This window comes from Hemicordylus capensis, chromosome 2 (assembly GCF_027244095.1).
Source record: "Hemicordylus capensis ecotype Gifberg chromosome 2, rHemCap1.1.pri, whole genome shotgun sequence".
Lineage (NCBI taxonomy): Eukaryota > Metazoa > Chordata > Lepidosauria > Squamata > Cordylidae > Hemicordylus > Hemicordylus capensis.
The window spans coordinates 340,733,726-340,754,627 of NC_069658.1; the positions used below are offsets into that span (position 1 = coordinate 340,733,726).

Here is a 20,902-nt window from a genome sequence, read left to right on the forward strand (position 1 = left end):
TATAATGGTAAAACTGTTTTAGCCAAAACATGAACTAAAAAAAGCAATGAACTTGTTTAAACAGCAGCATTGAAGTGTATGGAGACCAATAGCCCCAGTTTTAGTTTTGTAGGACAGACAGCATGAGACAGTGCAATTAAACAGATCTCTCTAGCAAAGGGACTGACTCTGTGTCCCACATGAGAACCCACGGAAGTGTGAATGCCTCTGAAATTATTTACAGCCAGCTACTCTAATAGAATTTTTTTCCCCAGTGAGGCAACAAACGTATACACTTATCCAGATTCCTTCCAGACAGGCATTCACCATTTTCCTTGCTGAGGGAAGGGCCTTAAGGGATGTAACCTAATCTAGCCTAGGGCCCCCTGATTTAAATGGCAACTTTTAAAAAACAAACATGTGCTGTAACTCAAGTCTGTAACCACAACACTCTCTGCCATGCTGCTGCCCAGAAAGCAGGAAGCCCGCCCTATCAACATAGCTGACATGGTTATTATCGTATTGCAGCTAATACTGGGCTGCTCTGAGGTAAGAAGACTGTAGCACTGAAATATATCAGCCAAGTCCTATCAGAGACTTTGGCAGCACAGCCACAAAACCAGTTGCAACACTGCCTGTAAATCCTGACACTATCACACAGGCTGGATTTATACACAGCACAGGTGGGCAAGAAGAAGAAATCCACATTCTGTTGCACACGTCTGACATCCCACATATGCATTGCTTAGCATCTCACAGGATCCTTGGTCACTATATGTGCAATATATATTCTCATATCAGTGCAGTATCTGCCCAGATTACAGATCCCTGGTGTGCTGATGCTGTGCAGAGGAAGCAACTGAGGACCCAATTCAAATGAGATCTACAGCCTGAGTGAGACAGCACAAGGCCCATTCTATTGGCTCAGCTGGATCCAACAGCCATTTGGCTTCTCCTCTCCCTCAGAAGCCATTCCACCTGGTAATTATAAGAATTAAAGGTTAAGTGAAGTGTGCCATCAATTCGGTGTCGACTCCTAGTGACCACTGAGCCCTGTGGTTTTTCTTTGGTAGAACACAGGAGGGTTTACCATTTCCATCTCCCATGCAGTATGAGATGATGCCTTTCAGCATCTTCCTATATAGCTGCTGCCCAATATAGGTGTTTCCCATAGTCTGGGAAACATACTAGTGGGGATTTGAACCAGCAACCTTTGGCTTGCTCGTCAAGTCATTTCCCTGCTGCACCATTAGGTGACTTGTAATTATTCAGGGCAGGGGTGGAAAAAGATCCACATCTACATTTGAAATCAAAGTGTGATTCAAGGCAGTGGCAGAACTTTGTCTATAGTCCTCGACCATCATGTCTCCACCCCCCATGTGTGTGTATGGAACATGCGTGGAGGGAGGATGTGTGTGTGTTTGGCCGTGTCCCAGTCCCATGCATGCAGCATGTGAAAGGGGCCATTCACAATTGGTGAACAGTATGTGTGTAGGTCCCTTTTCACACTAATTCTGAATGAGCAGCCACAAGGGTGTGGCCAGTGAGCAGGTCAGTGTTGGAGGAGGTAATGATCAGTAGGTGTAGCCCCCACTCACATACATACTCACATACATACATACATACATGAGTGCACCACCGATATACAGAGTGGGCAAATCGGTACAACAGTATGCTTGAGTGACAAACAGTTCAAAGAGCAGAGCCAGCAGCTTTATAAGACCAGGCAGGCTAATATGGGTGGTAGTAGTGTTTATCCCCATGCTCTGAAAAGCTTCACCTGCTGATTTCCATGCATTAAGCTGTTACTTAAGGCAAAAGAGCATATCTGGCTGTTTGGGGTCGCTGTGCTTCTTTTTTCTCCAGGGCATTTTCCGGACTATGGCTTTTGCAACGGATAAAGTGTTGCAAAGTGTGACAGAGTAGTGCAACGGTTTAAAACCGAGAGTAAAGCATTATTCAATGCTTCATTTTAGTCTGGTGGCCATTCATATTTTCCGTCCATTGCAACGTGTTCTCAAGGCAGGACTGTCCATATTCTCCTTGAAACAAGTGTATCTGCCCCTTCTCCTGATCCTTTTGGGCCAATGGAGTTGTGGGGGGTGACGTGAAACATTTTTTCGTAACTTCTCAGCTGCCTTGCACAACTCCACCAGCAGGGGGAAGCGCCGTTCCAAAACAAAAATCTAACTTTGCCTTACATCATTCTAGTTTTGTGCAAACATTAACCGGGGAAAAATAAAAGGGTGGGGGGGAGAGATCAGATGCTCAGAAGGACTGAGGCTGGACCCTCCAGGGCAGAGTTTAATTCCTCTGGTTAACACGTGTGGAAGTAGAGGAGATGTTCACACACACACACCCAATCCTCGTTGGTCCGTCTCCATTCTCCTCTGCAGGAAAGGAGGCAAGCTGGTAAACAAATAGGCTTCCCACTGGACAGAGGAGCACCAGCGCCACGGGAGAAAGAAGCACCAGCACCAGTGCCTTGGCAATGATGCCCTTCCTGGTGGAGTCCCCTGATTGCTCATCGTTAAGGAGTAAAGAACCAAACAACTGTAAACGGCGGGGGGGATCTCTGTGGAGTGAATGCACAACTCATGAGTGAGTGAGAGAGAGGACTTCATGTGGCTTGTGAGTGTGCAAAAGACAACCGCTGTGCCTTTAAAGAATCTCTTGTTTGTTTCCCCTAAAATGTGCCCTTTCAGACGTGTTGGAGGGACAACAGCGGTGGTGGTGGGGACTTTGTGGTTGGGGAGCATGAAAGGATCTGCTTCTCCTCTCCCTCCATGCCGCATCCCCCTTTTCATTCCCCCCAGTAACTGCCCAGAGCTGTCCTGGGGTGGTGTAGCGTGGTGGTTAGAGGGTTGGACTAGGACCGGGGAGACCCGAGTTCAAATCCCCATTCAGCCATGAAACTAGATGGGTGACTCTGGGCCAGTCACTTCTCTCTCAGCCTAACCTACTTCACAGGGTTGTTGTGAAAGAGAAACTCAAGTATGTAGTACACTGCTCTGGGCTCCTTGGAGGAAGAGTGGGATATAAATGTAATAATAATAATAACAACAACAACAATTTCAAAGAGAGGTCCCAGCTCTCCAGCTTGCCGGTGCCAGAAGACTCCCAGCTGGGTTATACTGGAAGCAAGCAGAGGAGGAGGGAGGTGTGGGGTTTGGGATCTGTGGGGAGGAAAGGAGGGGAAAGCCGAGATTTCTCCCAGCCTGTTTCTCTCCCTGCGACAAGGGGGCAGAGGAAGCAACGGGGGGGGGGGTATGCATACTGCAACATGCATAAAATGCGCTGGCAAGGCTCCCTACAACAGAAAAATACAGCTACGTTCCTGCAGCTCATTTACATTTACAATGTTGTAGGGCAAAAACGCACCATTAAAATTCGAATCAAGGCATGGGAAATATGAACAGCACCCTGCTGTGAATGCAGCAACACCAATGTGGAAACACGGGCAATCCGCAGGGGCACTTAGCGGATACGTTGTGAATACGTTGCAGGGTGTAATTTCGAAAACGCCCAGGTGGTCATTTGGTAACAGCTCCCATTCAGACAAATAGGGGGCATCATAAGAGCAGTGTTGACAGCACCAGGAGGGAAAACAAACAAACATTGAGGGTTGGCACACAGAAGGGGTAACGTGCATTTCCGGGTGGGCAAGCTGTGTGTCCTACATATTAGATTTCTGAAACAGAAGAGAAGGGCGGGGGTGCAACTACTTTTCTGAGGGAGTGCTTGCCCATCCATCCTCATTTTGCACTCTGGGCTGCCATTCTTGCAAAGAAGTCCAGCAGTCATTAGTGGCTTCTAATAGTCCATGCCCTGTACAAGTTTACTTAAAAGCAAGTCCCACTGTACTCAATAGGGTTTACTCCCAAAACGCATAAGATTGCTGTATGACTTTTTATTTAACCTCCATGGCTGGAGATGAGCGTCTTTTAAAACAACCAACCAAGCCCCATCTCTCTCTCTCTCTCTCTCTCTGGGTGCCGAGTCGACGACAAAGGATTGTAGCAGCCGGTGAGTTTCCAGCGCCCTCTCCTGGCCATGTCAGCAGCAACACTGCCACCGACACAGCGAGGCTTCTACGGACGCTCTCGCCGGCTGCGGCTCTCTTTATTTATTTATTTATTTGAAAGGGGAACTTGAACAGGGGCTCCTCTCTTCTGATACTTACGGCGCGCGACTGTCTAAACATGAAGTTCAAGTCGGCTGTTTTCAGGTTCAGTGTCGGGGTCTCGTAGGAGGCAGGCAGTGCACGGGATGGAGACCTCCCCGTCCTGCGGCTGCACTTAACCGCTGGGATTCCGCAGAGCTCTCCCCGCCGCAGGCAAAGAGGGATGGGCTGCAAGGAAAGCAAAATGGGCTGCTGTGAAGCCAGGAGGAAGGTAAAGGGGGAAGAAGAGAGCCGGGCTGGGAGGTGGGGGGCGCCTCCTTGCAGGGATTTTCTTGACGGGCTTGGAATGATCTGGCGCGAGGGTAGGGAAGTTGATCAGACGTCCCGTTCCGCTCGCTCAGCTCACTCAGCCCTTACAGCACAAATATCTAATCAGTTAGCGGATCGCAGGAGACGGCAGCCTAGGCGCTCTGTACGCCGCCGGGTAATCTGGGCAGAAGCGAGAGAGAGAGAGAGAGAGAGGAAGAGGAAGGAAGTAAGTTGTTTAGTAACAAAGCCCAGGACTTCACGGCCGCGGGGATAAACTTGCGTGAACAAAGCCTGGCTACCGAGTCCAAGCAAAGAGGGAAGCAGTCGCTGTCTCTCGTGTGGGTCGCTAAAGCACGCCCCTGAGGTTGGGAAAGCCGATCGGTACTCTTTCCCCGCCCGCCCAACTTTCCAACAAAGAGATTTCTTTCTAACTGTATGCAGCCAGAAAGTGAAGGCAGGCAGGCAGGCAGCAGCAGGAGGCAGCCACTTGGTAACGACACTGACTGTTGGCTGGAAGTGTGTACACTTTGTCGTGTGCCTGAATAACTCTGTGTGTGTGTGTGTATACACATACGCCCAGTTCAGACTTTATGCTGTACGACCGAGCGTACAGATCTCTGTAGACACGTGCATGTGTTTGTCTGAATGACTGTAGTACCTGTGTTCATTTTAAAAGTGAATTTGGATATAGCCCCTTCAAATGCGCGGTACAGATAGGAAATGTACTTCTGTACTGTGTTCTGTACTGCGTTCAGCATAACATATAAATGACTGTACCTATGTACCCTGTATGTACAAGTGACCATAATGTCTGAATGAGCCTACACACTTAAGCACATGTGATGTGTATATGATATATACATGTGATGTATGTGATGTGTATTATGCAATCTTGCTGAAGAATACAGGAGTATATGCACTATTATATGCGGTATTATACAGTATTATATGCAGTATTATAAACAGGGGCGTAGCAAGTTGGAGTGGGCCCAGAGACAAGATTTTAAAATGCCCCCCCTCACTAAAGTTCAGCTCATGAAGTAAAGAAATCTTAAATGAGGCTAAATAGTGGTAACAAAAAGCATATTAAAATGTACACACACACACACGCACACATACACACAATCTATGTGCCACAATAGAACATCCTCCTAAATTTTTTTTTACAGGTTTTGTAAATTGTGGACGAAGCAAGTCATTTAATGGTACTAGAGAAAGACATGCTGTTTTGGTAGCTCCAGGTCTTAACACTCACATCACTTTCGGAGGATGAATACAACTGAAGGAAACCCGGGTGGGTGCGCGGCTGGGGGAGTCAGTCATGTGACTTGCCTCTGGGGGGCTCCTCAAGGCAGTGGGCCCCCAGACAACTGTCTCCCCTTGCCCTATTATAGTTACGCCCCTGATTATAGATGAATGACCCTCACCATATCTTTTAGTATGGTCTAAAATGTGTTATATGAACAACCCTATGCATGTTTAGTCAGAAGTAAATTCTGTTGTACTCAGTGGGGCTTAAATCCTCGTAAGTGTGTTTACCATAGGATTGCAGCCATAGTCATACTTTGCCAGTAAGTGCAGGAATTTTTATGCAGGAATGCTGCTTCTAATTTGTGCCATTTGCTGCTAATACAGTGCCAGGAGAAAGTACTTATTCTGGAACAAGGAATCTGGAGTGAAAGGTTGGACTGTTCTGTATGCCTCCTAAATCACTTCTGTTTGATGATGTGTGTCCACTGAACGCCTAGCGCAGTAGTATATGTGTGGTGCCCAGGAGCATCTGCATATAATCTTCAAAGGTTGTTTCTGGTGAATGCTAGACTGCAACTCTTTAAAAGGACGTAAATTCCATGAAAGGCAGTGAAAACTCCCTCAGTTCTTCAGTAAACAAGAAGTTTCCTTTTGAGTATCTTCCAGACAGCTACTCTAGAATTAAGAAAGATACTTTGGAAGCTTTTGGCCAGAGTCAGGGTAAATAGCAACTGGGTTACCCCCACAGTACTTATTTTGGGGAAAGGATTTACTTCTATAGTTTCAGGCTGTTAGCAAGGGTTATCTCTGGAGAAGGGGAGGGAGTACTAGCCTTTTGTAGAGATACTTTCAGTTGTCTGTTGCTGTAGAGCTAAACTGGGAGCTGCCCTGAAGATCTGGCATAGATCTGGGGCTTCTTGAATTACAAAATTGCAAGATTCACAAGACAAATCCGGACAATTTCATCATTCCTGATGACAGTTTAGTGGTTAGTAGTCAGAGTAAAAAGCAATGATTTGATGAGAAACACATCTGAAATATTTTTTAGTAATCTCATGCAATTTTTTTGTTAATTTTGCAAAAACAACCCAAAGCCCTAGTTTTGCTAACGTTTTAAAAGTAGATGCTCAGGAGATGACACGACCCGAATGAGGTTGTTTAGGCCTCAGTCCTCCAAATGATCTATGCTTTATTACTCTTCATGTGTCAAATCACATGTTGGTTGAATTAGACCCTTCAAGCCATATAGGTACAGAACATTGCACAAAGAAATAATGTTATTCAATCTATCAGGAACATCTTACATGACCAAGCAAGATTAATCCCTTTGTCAATCATTTGTCAATCATACAGTCAATCACAGTATGTCATGGTCGTCACCAGTGTTCTCTCTAAGGCGTGCGCGTGTGCGCGCGCTCACATGTTTTTTGATGTCCGCTCAGTTAATTTTAGATCCTGCTCAGGTTGAATCAGGAAGGCCCCATTCTGCATGCAGGTGTGCACACACTGCCTTGATACTGCTGACCAAAACTAAACTCATTCCGCACACAGATGAAAAAAATTAGAGAGAACACTGGTTGTGTCACCCATGACTATTTCTGCTTCTTGGTTACTAAATACTGAGAAAACGAAAGAAAAATCCATTACAATATGTAATTGTTAATTTCTAAAAACTTCCAGGGTTTCAAACTTCCCTGGAAGTCAAATGCACTGATGCTGCTAAAACCCTGCCCGCTAATCAGATGAAAATGATGTGCATTAACTGAGTGGCTATGGGAAAACACTCTGCACATGCTCAGAGGCACCCTTGCTTTGATGACTACATTCTCCAGAGCTGAGGCCTGCTGAGCCCTGGTTCAAATTAAGCATTGCCAAAATGATAATGCAGACCTCTTCAGAAATTAAGTATTTCCACAAGTATGTATTTATTCGTTTTTATTGCCCACAAATATTCTCTCCCTTACATGAGAGAATATATACATCTGTGACTGCTTTTTTTTAAAGCATGCACCTGTCTCTGCTCAATAATATGTTTAACTGTATTGTGAAGTACATTAATCTTCAGCAGGCAAGATCAGACACTTCCATATCAGCCCAGTCAGAGCATTGACAGCAATTCCTTCCCCTTTCAAAAAGACACTACATTTTAAAAATGTTGTACACAAAAAATCTAATCTTGAGGAGCTTAATTTCATACTGATAGTAAGAGAACTGAAGTGGGAAAAATTCAATCCATTCAAATAATCATTCCATACTTCTGTATTATGGAGAACTTCTACAAGCAACAATTTCCCACACATTTCAACCAAGCCATCTCATAATGGTACCCAGAAGGATTTTTAGATTGTCCTACTTCTGTAGAATCTTCTGCCTCTCTCTCTCTCTCTCTGTCTGTGTGTGTGTGTGTGTGTGTGTGTGAGAGAGAGAGAGAGAGAGAGAGAGAGAGATGGTTATTCTGGATTAATGTCTGAATCCTAAAAGATTCAGATTGTTTATGTGGTCTGAGAAGAGTCAGAAAGCATTTTGCATACTAAATATACTATTTTAAAGATTAATATCATTTATTTATAGACACACGAGGCACCTAATGATTCCTGAGTTTAAGAACAGCCCTGGTGTGTTGCAACAGGTGTGTTGCAATTCATTCCAATGTTGTTCCCTGCCTACAACCTTTAAGACAAAAATGGCTGAACAGGAGAAAGTAGCTGGAAATGTAAGGATTTGTGAAACTGAAAGTCACTCATTCTTTTAACACAGACACAGTAACTCACTGTTGGATCACCTTCAAAAAGTGTGTTGGTTGTGTATATGTGACCCATTCGAATCATTATGAAGGCAGGTGAGAGGGTAGTAATTTTCAGTGCTCCCCCATATAAACAGTTGCCTGTATGTAATAAACCAGCACATCAGCGAGTGGGCTACATGTAACTGTTCTCTCTGATAATTATGTCTCTGTGTGTCTTTGTCTGTGGAATGAGGAGCATTTTTTTAAAAAGAGATGCCCAGAACTGCAACGGTACAATCCAGAATTCTACCACCTCATTCTGCATAGTAGTATGCAGAACATCTCTCAGACATGCATCTGCCATCAGCCTTTTTCTGACTACATTGTAGCATTTTAACTAGCTTTCGGATTTTTTAAACTACTATGCTGCTTTCATGTACCTAAAAGCAGAAAATTCAGGTTGGAAAATGGCTTTCTTCTTGACCTATACTCAAAAAAGAAACACACAACTTTAGAGTGGGAAAGAACTTTGGTGGGGATGCTAGCCAGAAGTAATCTGGTCTCAGGTAGAGTTGTTCATATCACACACAGCCTGCCTCTTTGCCATTTTAAGGGTCTGAGTTCTGGAAGGCCTCAGCCTTTCCTGTCATCTATTTTTGGTCTTACACCAGTAAGAAGATAAGGAAGCGTTTGTGTTGGTGCTGTAAACAAGCCGCCTACAGGGGTCTGTAGCAATAAGAATGCTGGGTGGTGCTGCCAGTGCTACATTATATCAGGGGTGGAATTCAGCTGCCAGGCACAATAGGGCACAATTTGTGTTTTTTTGTTTGATCTCTGATGGGGAGAAGGGCTGGGAGATGCCTTTCCTTCTTGGAAGATCAGGGCTGAGCTCTGGCCTCCTTCCAAATCTTGATTAAATATAATGCTCAACAAGAGAAGAATACTGCAACAACCTACAGTTATAAAATGTAAGCAGGCAGAACCTGATCATCAGGCTAAAAAAAAAAATGCACAGGGAAGAGGAAACACTGGACACAATTGTGTGTGAACAGTGAGGGTGTTTAGAAGCGACTTTTCCTGCATCCTTTGGTTACAGGAACATCTCTCTCTTTGTTGTATCTTCTGTCATCCACTTAGACTTTACATTGGATTTCTTCAGCTTTTCCCCTTGGCCATTGTATGCACATTGCAGGTGACTAGTCTTGGTAGTCCGCCCAGGCACACATTAAACAGCTGAAATGGACTGGCAGTTCATGTGATTATAGCACAGCCTTTTCAGCAGCTGTTGTATGGACCAGCAGCGGTCTGCAGTCACTTTCCAGTAGAGTTAGAAGAGGGATGGGAAGATGTCTGCTGCTACTAATGGGGAAGCTTATGAGTAGAGTCCGGAACATGTATTCTTCTGTGTGTTTGGAGGGTGAATATCCAAGTTTCTCCCATATGTCCTGAGGTTGACTGCCTCTCACTGGGGGCTTTTATGAGCCAACAGCCAAGCAACAAACTGGCAAGCTTCCTTGAAGATCTGCTCTGTCTCTTACAACTAGGTGGGATATTATACATATGTTGCTGATGCATCATGAGAAGGGGCAATAGGATTGCTGCTCCAACTAGCTGGTTCCCAGACTAAAACAAGAAACAAAAGTTGAAAGCTGTTGACCTACACATCATTATGATCTTATTTTGATCAAGTCAGCTTTGCATAAAGTGTATACCCACAGCCTAAGGCCTCTGCTAGACAGAGGTTGGAAACATTTTGATGGACTTAACTAGACATTGATGGAAACTATGCATATAGAGAAGGTGAAGCTCTTGGATTGCCACTATACCAAGATCCCATCTCCATAAGTAAAAACCTCAGCCATAAGCTTTGGTAGATCTTAGGCTTGGACCCCACTAGTCAGAAGATCCACCCATCTTGCTGAGAATAAAAAGTCAGTCCAGCGTGCATATAGTTGTTGGGGCAGTAGTTTCACTGATCCAGCTTCCAAGCAGCCAATCTGGCTGTTGATTTCTTATTCCTTATTTCCATGCTCTGATTCCTTTTCTATCGTGGGGTAATATATGTGAAGCCTACCTGAAAGAGATGACTATTATCTTCTGAGAAAGAGGCTCATCCTTAGTAGCCTGTGACTTTGATGTGAAAATTGGAGCTTAAAGAAATATCTCTTGGATGGCTTCTAAGTCAGACAGAAAAATGTTTGAGACAGCAGTTCCAGTTATAGCTCGATGTGTATCATAAATGCTCCATACAGCCCAATGCGATCCATCCTTGGATAGCATCTGCAGTCAAACTGGTGTGTGAAATCAATTGCATTACAATATTGTATGTAACCAATAACCATAATGAAACACACCAGTGAGCTTTATGTGTTGGAGCAAGGTCAAGAGGGAAGCTAGCCTCTTCATATGGGCTGGATCTGACCTAATATTCTCCTCCTACAGAGAAGCATCTGCAGAGGATACACACCAACAATGTTCCATTATATTGAAAGAGTCTACATGGATTTTGCAAATATTTTTCTGGGAACATAGTTTCATGGAATTAAAAAATAGTATGTTGGGGAAAATGTCTACTTTGGGATCAGCCAGAAATGCTAGACAAAGGAAGACCTCCTCTACTGCTCTTTCTTGATTTGAATAATCTTTCCATCCACATCCAGGGTCACATCCTCATTCTGATACCTGCCATAAAAGAGTTAACAGTCTCTCAGAGACATTGGAGGAGACAGGGAAATGGAGAATGATTATTATGATCTGTGGCACAGGCATGTTGCTCTCCCACATTTTCAGCATCCTTCTCTGGCGCGGCACAAATACTATCAATTTCTCACAAAATAACTGCAGAACAAAAAACCATGGCATGAACATGTCCAGCAAATAGGTCTTACTTGCAGCACAGAAGCCTTGACTTTAGTATGAAGTGATGTGTATGATGACCCTCAGGGTAGAACTGTTGCCTCCTAAGGGTGTGTAGGGTACATTTTTATGTGTGGACACATAACCTAAGGTATGTGCATATGGTAAACATATGTTCACTTCTCTACAAGCCCTGTGGGCTAGTTCTCACGAACAGCAAATGAAATGACAAATTTGTGTCTTGGCTGTATCATTTACATGGACATTAACATGTTGTGATCCTTCATACACATACACAAAAAATGTCTGGGATATAGAAAACAATTTTGTCAGGCAGAAGGGATCTTGTCATATTCTTGGATATGTTTTTTGTATGTAGGAATGAGTCTTTTTAAAAAGGGGGGAGCATTCAATCATGCATTGGGAATGCTGGTCTTAGCAAGGATGAATGGTCCCCTTTGCTAAGCAGGATCCATCCTGGTTCACATTTGAATGGGAGACTACATGTGAGCACTGTAAGATATTCCACTTAGGGGATGGGGCTGCTCTGGGAATTGCCTGCTTGCATGCAGAAGGTTCCAAGTTCCCTCCCTGGTATCTCCAGAGAGCTGAGAGAGACTCCTGCCTGTAACTTTGGAGAAGCTGCTGCCAGTCTGTGTAGACAATACTGAGCTAGATGGACCAGTGTGGCCTGACTCAGTAGAAGGCAGCTTCCTGTGTTCCTAGTGATGGGCAGAGTCAAATGATTTTTCAAGTAGGTATAGAGTAATTGCAGCTACTTTTAAGAAAAGGAGTTTAAACTACAGCATGCAGCTAAACTTTGTTGGTTATTATAGGTTAACTGCTAGCAATTATAACTATTATAGGTTAACTGCTAGCAATTATTATTACTTCCATCCATCAGGAAAGCAACTATTATTTAAATCATTATTTATTATCTTGCCAAAAATGCTCTAAAAGTATGAGCAGAGTGTGTGATAATCCTTCTTCCCTTCCTATACCGTAGGATATTTCCAGCATTTGAGGACACTATGTGCTTTAAAAAATAATTTTTACCAATGTTGGAATTAGTAAGTAATAAGTTTATTGTTGTGACCACAGGTCATAACATAGCATAACATATGGGATGAGTGGGGTGGTGCCCAATTGTTAATTGTTGTTGTTGTATGCTGTTTTATAATTTCTTTTTTAATTGTAAACCGCCCTGAGCCATTTTGGAAGGGTGGTATAAAAATTGAATAAATAAATAAATAATAAATAATATAAAAGAAGAAATGCAACATACCAAGAAGTTACAGCAGTTAAGTTGAGATAAAACCAATGCTACATTATAGAATATATAAATTTCTTTCTGAGTTTAAAAGGAAGCATAGCAAAACTAGTAACTTGACCACTGACATATGGAATCACATCCACAAGAAGATAAGTCCAACGTTCTACATCCATCCCCTTAAGTTTATCTATCTTCAGTGATTTTTCCCTGAACTCATCATAAATATGGCAATAGAGGATGTAGTGGATGATGTCATCCACTTGACCAGCGCCACAAGGACAAAGGCACTGTTCCCCTGGGAGTTTTCAAAATCTCTCTTTAAGATAGGATGAAGGGACAGTCTGAAAATGAAAAGATGTAAAAGCCTTCCTCAGTGGAGCACTGGTAATATTAATCAGATACTGAGAGAGACTTCTATGTTCCTTATAATGGTGGTGCCAGAATAAGAACTTTGATGATTGCACAATGTTGGAGTATGGCATGGAGTTCATCTGGTTTGATTTGGGGGCAGCCATTTCAAATACAAAGTTTTAGGTATTTGAAGCCCTTGTGCCCTTGGATCCATTTCTGTCTTGCCTGAAGGTAAGCACAGGAACATCAGGGGGGGTCCATGAGGGGGCCAGAATTAGATGTTCTGTGCCAAGGCAATCTCAGAAATCCAAAGCCTGTGTTTCTCTCATGACATGAAAAACTGAGACAGAGAAAGAACATTTGCAGGGAAGAAGCAGTGGGGGAAGGAAGTTTAACTCTACTCCCAATGGCTGTATTTTCTCTGCAATCTCTCCTGCCTGTTGCTTTTCTGTACTTGGCTGGGAGTCCAAGATGGGAGGGAAAACAGTTGAAGGATGGAGTTGTAGTGGGAAAGTAGCAGACCTGCCTGCCTCTTCTCCCCTAAAAATGCCCTCCATCCAGGTCCGGCTTAAGGGGCATGCAAAGGTTGCATTTGCATGGAGCCTGCATTTGTATGGATTCTTTTGAAGTCTGGGTGGAGTATGGTGCTTATATTATAATATGAAACAAACAAACAAGAAAGCCCATGAAAGAAATCAATTACTCCTGGAAATCCACAGAGACTGTCTGGGTCAATTTACATCCTAGGTGCTGCTAAGGGCTTACTTGTCCTCGATTCTCCTGAATACCTGGCTGGCTCTCAGCAAGAATAGCTGTGGCTGGGATAAATTACTATCTAGGATTCTTGTAAGAAGTCCTTCCCCCTCGTAACTTTCTCTTGCCAATGCCATTTCAGATTTGAGAGCATTCAACGTATTACTGTTCGACAGGTAAAGGTGACCCCAGAAGAAAACAATCAGATAAAGCATATGCTGATATTCAGTTCAAGTCAGATGGCATATTTGCTGCTGTACATGGATAAAAGTGCTGGACTCCTTCCCTCTTTGTTCTTCCAGTGTTAGTCTCCATTTTGTCTCTCCAGAGATGGCAGTTTGTTTAGTCCCTCTCCCCCTTAAGCCTTTAGCTCAGCTTCCCTGTTCTTTTGTAGTTTCTAAATACATCCTTGTTGTTCTTCATACTTAAAGAACTGTCTCCAGACCTCTTGCTTGGCTGAATTCTCCCCCAACTGGCTTTGCTCTGCTATTGGGGGACTGAACTGCCATTCTTCCCCTACACTACTTAGCCCCTGTCCCAGGTGTGTGTGTGTGTGGGGGGGTGCAGCTTGGCTTGGAGAGGACAACACAACAGCTTAGCCCCCAGTCTGGCAAAGGAGCAGCACGCAATTGGTGTGCGCTGTGCGGAGGGAGGAGGAAGCACAGAATCATTGTGAGCATCAGTGACCCCAAGCATCCTAGTAAGTGAGGATGCTTGGGGTCACTGATAGGTCACTGATTTAAACCAGGGCTGCACAGCTCTGGCCCTCCAGCTGTTTTTGGACTACAACTTCCTCATCCCCAGCCACAGTGGCCAATAGTGAGGGATGATGGGAGTTGTAGCCCTCCTGCAAATGTCAGATGACAAATTGTAGTCCAACATCTGCAGAACAGCAGAAGTTGTGCAGCCCTGGGTTTAAGTGTTGGACTGGGACTGGGCAAACCAAATCCCTATTCAACCATAAAATTCACTGGGTGACTGTACCAGTCACTTATCTCTCAGCAAGGCTGAGAGAAATCCTAACATGGTTGTTGTGAGAATAAGTATAACCATATTTATGGTTAAGAAGGCTCCATGAAGGAAGAGTCTTCCTTCAGTAAGCATTATCTGATCCTTGAGGTTTTTGATATAATTCACCTGTATCTTTTATTTTTATTAAGCAGCATTGTCCAATCATGAATGTGTTGGCTTTGTGTTTGGTATAATGTGAGATCTATGCGTTCTGATTTAAGAACATAAGAACTGCCTTGCTGGATCAGGCCCAAGGCCTATCTATCCAGCATCCTGTTTCCACTGTACACAGTGGAAGGGGCAAGAGGTGAGAGCATGCCCTCTCTCTCTCTGTTGCTCCCCTGCAACTGGTATTGACAGGCATATTGCCTCTGAGGCTGGAGGTGGCCTATAGCTACCAGACTAGTAGCCAATGATAGACCGGTCCTCCATGAATTTGTCTAAGCCCCCTTTAAAGCCATTCAAATGAGGGGCCATCTCCATATCCCATGGCAAATAATTCCATAGATTAATTGTGTGCAGTGTGGCTTTTATGTAGGTTATGAAGTTTGTTTGAGATACTTGATGAGATAATTTCTATAAGATTCCCAGTTGCTGCAAGTTGTTAGAGTCCTTTATGATGTGCTGTGCAAGATACTTTTATTTGTTGAATTAACAGTGATGTGTGTTTACACTAATTTGGCACTTCTCTTGACTCTGGCTAAAAGAAACTCAGGAGACAAGGGTGGAAAAAGCCTAGTCTGGGATTGACATATTAAGCATATAGCTTCATCTCTTACTTGTGGTATTCCCAGAGGTGTTCAGTGAGTGCGTGGAAGAAGGAAGGCATGAATGAATGAATGAATGAATGAATGAATGAAGGGCAGGAGGCAGTGGCGCCAGATTTTAGAGTGTTGACCATAATGTGTAAAGAGGGCATACATTTTTCTGGGCAGGGAGCAATTGAAACTTTAGCTTGTAGTGGAATAAAACACCTACCTAATTTCACTCTTTGCAAAGAGTTGCAAACTGCAAATCTGATAATTAAACATCCCCTGCCCCGAGTCTCACCCCAAAGAGATGATTTTTGGATCTGATCTTATTTGATTGAATGATTGATTAAATGTCATCAAGTCGGTGTCCACTCTTAGCAACCACATGGATATATTCTCTCCAGGATGAGCTGTCTTCAACTTGGCCTTTTAGGTCTCTCAGTGGTGCATTCATTGCTGTCATAATTGAGTCTATCCACCTTACTGCTGGTCATCCTCTTCTTCTCTTGCCTTCAACTTTCCCCAGCATTATGGACTTCTCAAGGGAGCTGGGTCTTCACAGAATGTGTGCAAAGTTTGAGCTTGGTCATTTGTGCCTTGAGTAAAAATTCTGAATTGATCTGTTCTATGATCCATTTGTTTGTTTTCCTGGCTGTCCATGGTATCCTCAAAAGTCTTCTCCAGCACCAAAATTCAAAAGCATCAATGCTTTTTCCGTCTTGCTTCTTCAAAGTCCAGCTTTTGCATCCATAGAATGTAACAGAAAGCCAGTGTGGTGTAGTGGTTAGAGTGCTGGACTAGGACCGGGGAGACCCGAGTTCAAATCCCCATTCAGGCATAATACTAGCTGGGTGACTCTGGGCCAGTCACTTCTAGCCTACTTCACAGGGCCAGTCACTTCTAGCCTACTTCACAGTCACTTATAGCCTACATCACAGCCTACACAGCCTAGCCTACTTCACAGGGTTGTTGTAAAAGAGAAACTTAAGTATGTAGTACACTGCTCTGGGCTCCTTGGAAGAAGAGCGGGATATAAATGTAACAACAACAACAACAGGGAAAACTATGGTCCGAACTATTCTAATCTTTGTAGATATTGACACACTCGGCATCTAAACATCCTTTCCAAGGCCCTCATTGCAACCCTACCAAGTGCTAGTCTGCGGCTTATTTCTTGACTGCCGGATCCTTGATGGTCGATCCTAAAAGGCAGAAGCTATCCACCACTTCCCTTCATTATCAATTCTGCTTGCATCAAAATAAGATTCTACAACATGGATCATAAGGAATTTCTTTAAAACCTGCTTTTCTCCCAGCAGAAGAGCATCTGCATGCTTGCCCATCTGCAGGGAGGGTAAGGCAGGGAACAACATTTCTTTGAAAAACCCTGCCTAGAGAGTTGCTGCTGCCAGAGTAGTCACTGCTGAGCTAGAGGGACACAATGGTCTGACTCAGTATAAGGCAGCTTTCTGTGTGGCTAGGGAGCAATGCTGTCAGGGTGAGTGTGGCTAGGGGGGCTGCTTGTTGCCCCTGACTCTTTCCACAACCCTCTCAAGTGGGAGATGGGTGTAGAAAAGATCCACCTGCACCCCACAATTTTCAGTGATGCTTTTGGCACTGCATACATCTCAGGAGTCCCCAAACCTCACTTTGCATTAGGCCCTCAAAATCCCTTTGTCTGGCCCTGCCTCATCTCAGTTTTGCATATCTGAGGCAAACCACAGGATTATTGGGAGTCCTAGTTGTTGACTGATTTCCAATCTTGGAGGGAAGATTGTAGAGTGAGGAGTTGCTTTCCACCCTCGGATAGTATCAATTTCCTAGGCTGTTGACAATCTGGTTTTCAACTGACTAGAGCAGCACTGAGATTATGCTTGTAGTCCTGATTATCTCAGCCTAACAATCAATAGGAGTAATTGCCCTCCGAATCTGCTGTGTCCTTTGATAGTGTTGATCATGAGGTGTCAGTGATGTCACTGCAGGACCCAGCAGCCATTTGTCAGTTTGCTTTCTAGAATGGTTCTATTCATTACTGCCAGGAAGGTTGCCGACGGTGGTGAAGCGTGATTGGATGAATACCAGAAATATCCTATCATTTTGTGAATCTCTTCTCCCTTCCTCCCACCAATGCTTGCACATGGGCACACTGTTAGAGGTTGTTGATTTTTACCCACAATAGGTAAAACAGCAGAGCACTAAGGAATGAGCACACACTCCAGTTACAGAGTAGGTAGCAGAGGATGGTTTGGATATTGCAGCTGTTTAGAGAAAACACATGGAGATCCTTGTATGACTAAACACTAAATATTTATTGGTTAAATACACTTAGATAGGAAAGACCTATCTCTAATCTAAAGGACTACATAGTGGATAGGTAAGGAGAGAGATAGATGTTCCCATCTGCTCTCTAGGAGGAAAGGAAGGATTGTGACTCAGCACAGGAAGTTCTGCAGAGTCAGTTGAGGGGTCATAGAGCAGGGACAGATAGGGAGACCCTGACTCACTGTCTCTACTCCCAATGCCCCTAGTGGTCATTAGGACAGTTGGTGCAAAAGCCGATGCACTGGAAGTTCATCTCCAACACACACATGCACATTGAGAAAGCATATATTTTTTTGTTCACACTGTTTCCCCCTCATCCCCTATGGTAAGGCTATTACCCCAGTAGCAAGTACCCCTCCCCTCCTATATTATGGGGATAAGATACTATATCACTGGAATTAGGGCTGGGCTAGCACTTTAGCATCAAGTATGTCATTCTGGGTGTGATTGTCATCATTTGGCTCCAGTTGAACTAGAGATAAAATGAAGTTTCCCTGGCACTTTTTAAAAATAAGCCTTCTCTTCCCTTTAGAACCAGAGAACCAAGTATAAGCAGGTGCTGCTGCCAGAGGGAAAGGGCCTTTACAAAACAGGCAAGGTAGAGGAAAAGGATTACACAGCATTCTACTTTGAACACCAAAGCATTGACACCAATGATCATTTTCCCCTTGGGGCAAATCACAGCTGGGGTGGGGCTGATCCAGATCAGAACTATGGTAGTTAAAGCCCCCCGTCAAACTCCATGGTCCTGGCCAGGATTCCCCCTGCCAAGGGTTACTTTTTACCAAGTAAAAGATCAGTCTGTCAGCCCTAGTAATGGGCTTAATGTACCATGAAGTTTGGTTTCTCATATGGTGTCTCAGTATTCTGCCAAGCCTGTGATTAAGCAAAACTTCCATACAGCTTCCCAAACCTCTGCTGTAAAGCAGAAGAAATGACTGGGAGCATTCCAGCTTTAATAGCATATTGACAGGGGGACATATAACTCATGAAATAACACCCCCCTTCCCTTAGAATTGCCAGATGTACTTTATTTTTTTAAAAAAACTGGTATCCTTTATTCCAGAAGATGATTGTTCCACCCCAGAAAATCCCTTTATTTAATATGATCTTGTAATGCTCCAAACTAGTCATTGTACCTCTCCATGGTCTTTAATGGAGCACAGTGGCACAAACAATTTCCATTTAAATCACTAGCACTTACTTCTAGGTAGATTGTAAAGGCAAGAGGTACAATAAATATAGTTTCCAGATTCCAGTTCCAAATCCTAAGGGTAAAGACTGATGTAACATTTTTAGAGCAGTGGGGCCATATTTGAAGTAAGTTATTTTTATTTTTAACACAGCTTTATGTAAAATCATGGTATGCTAGCCAATTGCCCTCTATAGCTGGGACAAATCTAGAAAAGGCCAAGAGCTCAGATAACATCATTGTACAATGGGGGAATCATTCAATCAACTGAGTTTACACTTTTTCACACACATGAGGATGCATTACTACACACCCTCATTACTGAATGTCTGAACGTGTAGTAACTGAAATTTCCATATAAAGTTGGCGATACTGTCACTGGCAGTTTTCAAAATGGTGGCTATTCTGTCAGATTCCACTGCAGTTGAATAGCGGTGTCATTCTATTTTTACTGTCAGACGGAGTTACACTATGAAACAATATGGGGACAGGCAGTTGTTTATTCCAAATATACAGGTTGTGTAAACTGTTCAGAAACGGTCGCACAAGTGCAGTGGATGTACATTGACCTGGTAGACAGGTGCATAAAAATGGTGCAAAACTGGCAACACTCTTTTGACAAAAAACTTTCTTCTCTGATACAATCAAAAAGCTTGTCAGTCACTGGAATACATGTGTTGAGATAGAAAGTGGTTCCATTGAAAAATAGTGTATGTTCATGTTTCTGATGCTATACATAAATTCACTTTTATTTATTGACTCCTCATGTATCTTGATTATTAAGGGCTACTCCACACATTACACATATTAGGTCTTTGGGTTTGTTTGTTTTTAAAGTGTATACCTAAAATGTAACATGTGAATGAGACAAACATGTTTTGAAAGTTGTGTATAATATACATACACACCCATGAGCCAGGGCAATCTGCAGCTCCCTGTTGAGTCTACACTGGACGCTAAGCCTGAGTTTGTTGCCGCACAATGTGTGGAATGGTCTTAACGCTCCCGTAAACTGCTTGTACTTTTCCTGACCTGTTAAACATTCCTGAAACAAACTTCTTCACATTGCTTCTATACACAAAAACAAAGCCCCATGTCCTTTTACTGCTCTCTAAACTTAGAGGCTACCTTTTGATTATAAGCAGACACGATACAAGTGTATATCTTGAAACATCTTTCAGCCTCCACCACATGCGCAATGTTCTGCGAAAAGAAAACCTGGCAGAGAGAGACAGACTCTAATAGTAGTTAGGGCTCGAAATGTAGGGCAGTGTGATTGGGTACAGAACACAGAGTACTCAAAACATTTTGCTTTGTCTTGCTGGGCACCACTTATGCCCATATCATTGTGTGTTCAGTCCTTTCCTATCCTGTAGCTTCCTGAAAGCAGTTTGTGTTAACATTCTCTCTTTAGCGAGATAGCACTGAGGAATAAAAAGCTCTAGTCCATTTTGCTGAGAGCTATTTTCGAATAATTTCAGGAATATGCATGAGAATCCCAGCACCTAGAATGTGTTTTAAAGGTACTGCTAGCTCAAAGCAGGGGCAAACATGAATGCCTTGGCAGCTGATTTATTTTATTTATTATTAATAAAATGTACCTTGCCTCTCTCCATCATGGATTCAAGGTGGCTAACAACACGTTTTAAAATGATTAAAAACTACAAATATGATTCAAAAGTTAAAATTGTTAAAACTGAGCACAAAATGTTGAAAACAAAGAAGCTCCCAAAAGATATGAGAGCCTGTCAGAATAAGCAAGTACTCGCGAGCCGGTGAAACAGAGAGGGGGCCAGCTGAATCTCCCCGAGGAGCAAATTCCATAGAGTGGGAACCACCACAGAGAAAGCCTTCTCTCAAAGGGGTAGCACACTGATACAAGCCTTTGCCTCCAGTTTTTATGGGCCAGGCATATTCATGCAGGAGGAGGTATCCCACAGGCCTTCAAGTACATGAAGGAAGGAAGCAGAAGAAGCCACCTTACTGTGGGCCCTCTCCCACACCA

General features: G+C 43.5%; 1 protein-coding gene across 3 annotated transcripts in view; it reads left to right on the forward strand.

Annotated features, from left to right (window-relative positions):
- The first annotated feature begins 4,171 nt into the window (after positions 1-4,171).
- CCDC69 (coiled-coil domain containing 69) overlaps positions 4,172-20,902 on the forward strand; it is a 48,896-nt gene continuing 32,165 nt past the window's right edge. For 2 of the 3 annotated variants that reach the window (XM_053301290.1, XM_053301292.1), the window contains exon 1: positions 4,414-4,637. In XM_053301290.1, coding sequence (XP_053157265.1) covers positions 4,449-4,637 — 189 coding nt within the window. In that variant the 5' untranslated portion in view covers positions 4,414-4,448. Of the gene's footprint in view, positions 4,374-4,413; positions 4,638-20,902 lie in introns of those variants that run through there. The other variant, XM_053301291.1, reaches the window with a different exon arrangement.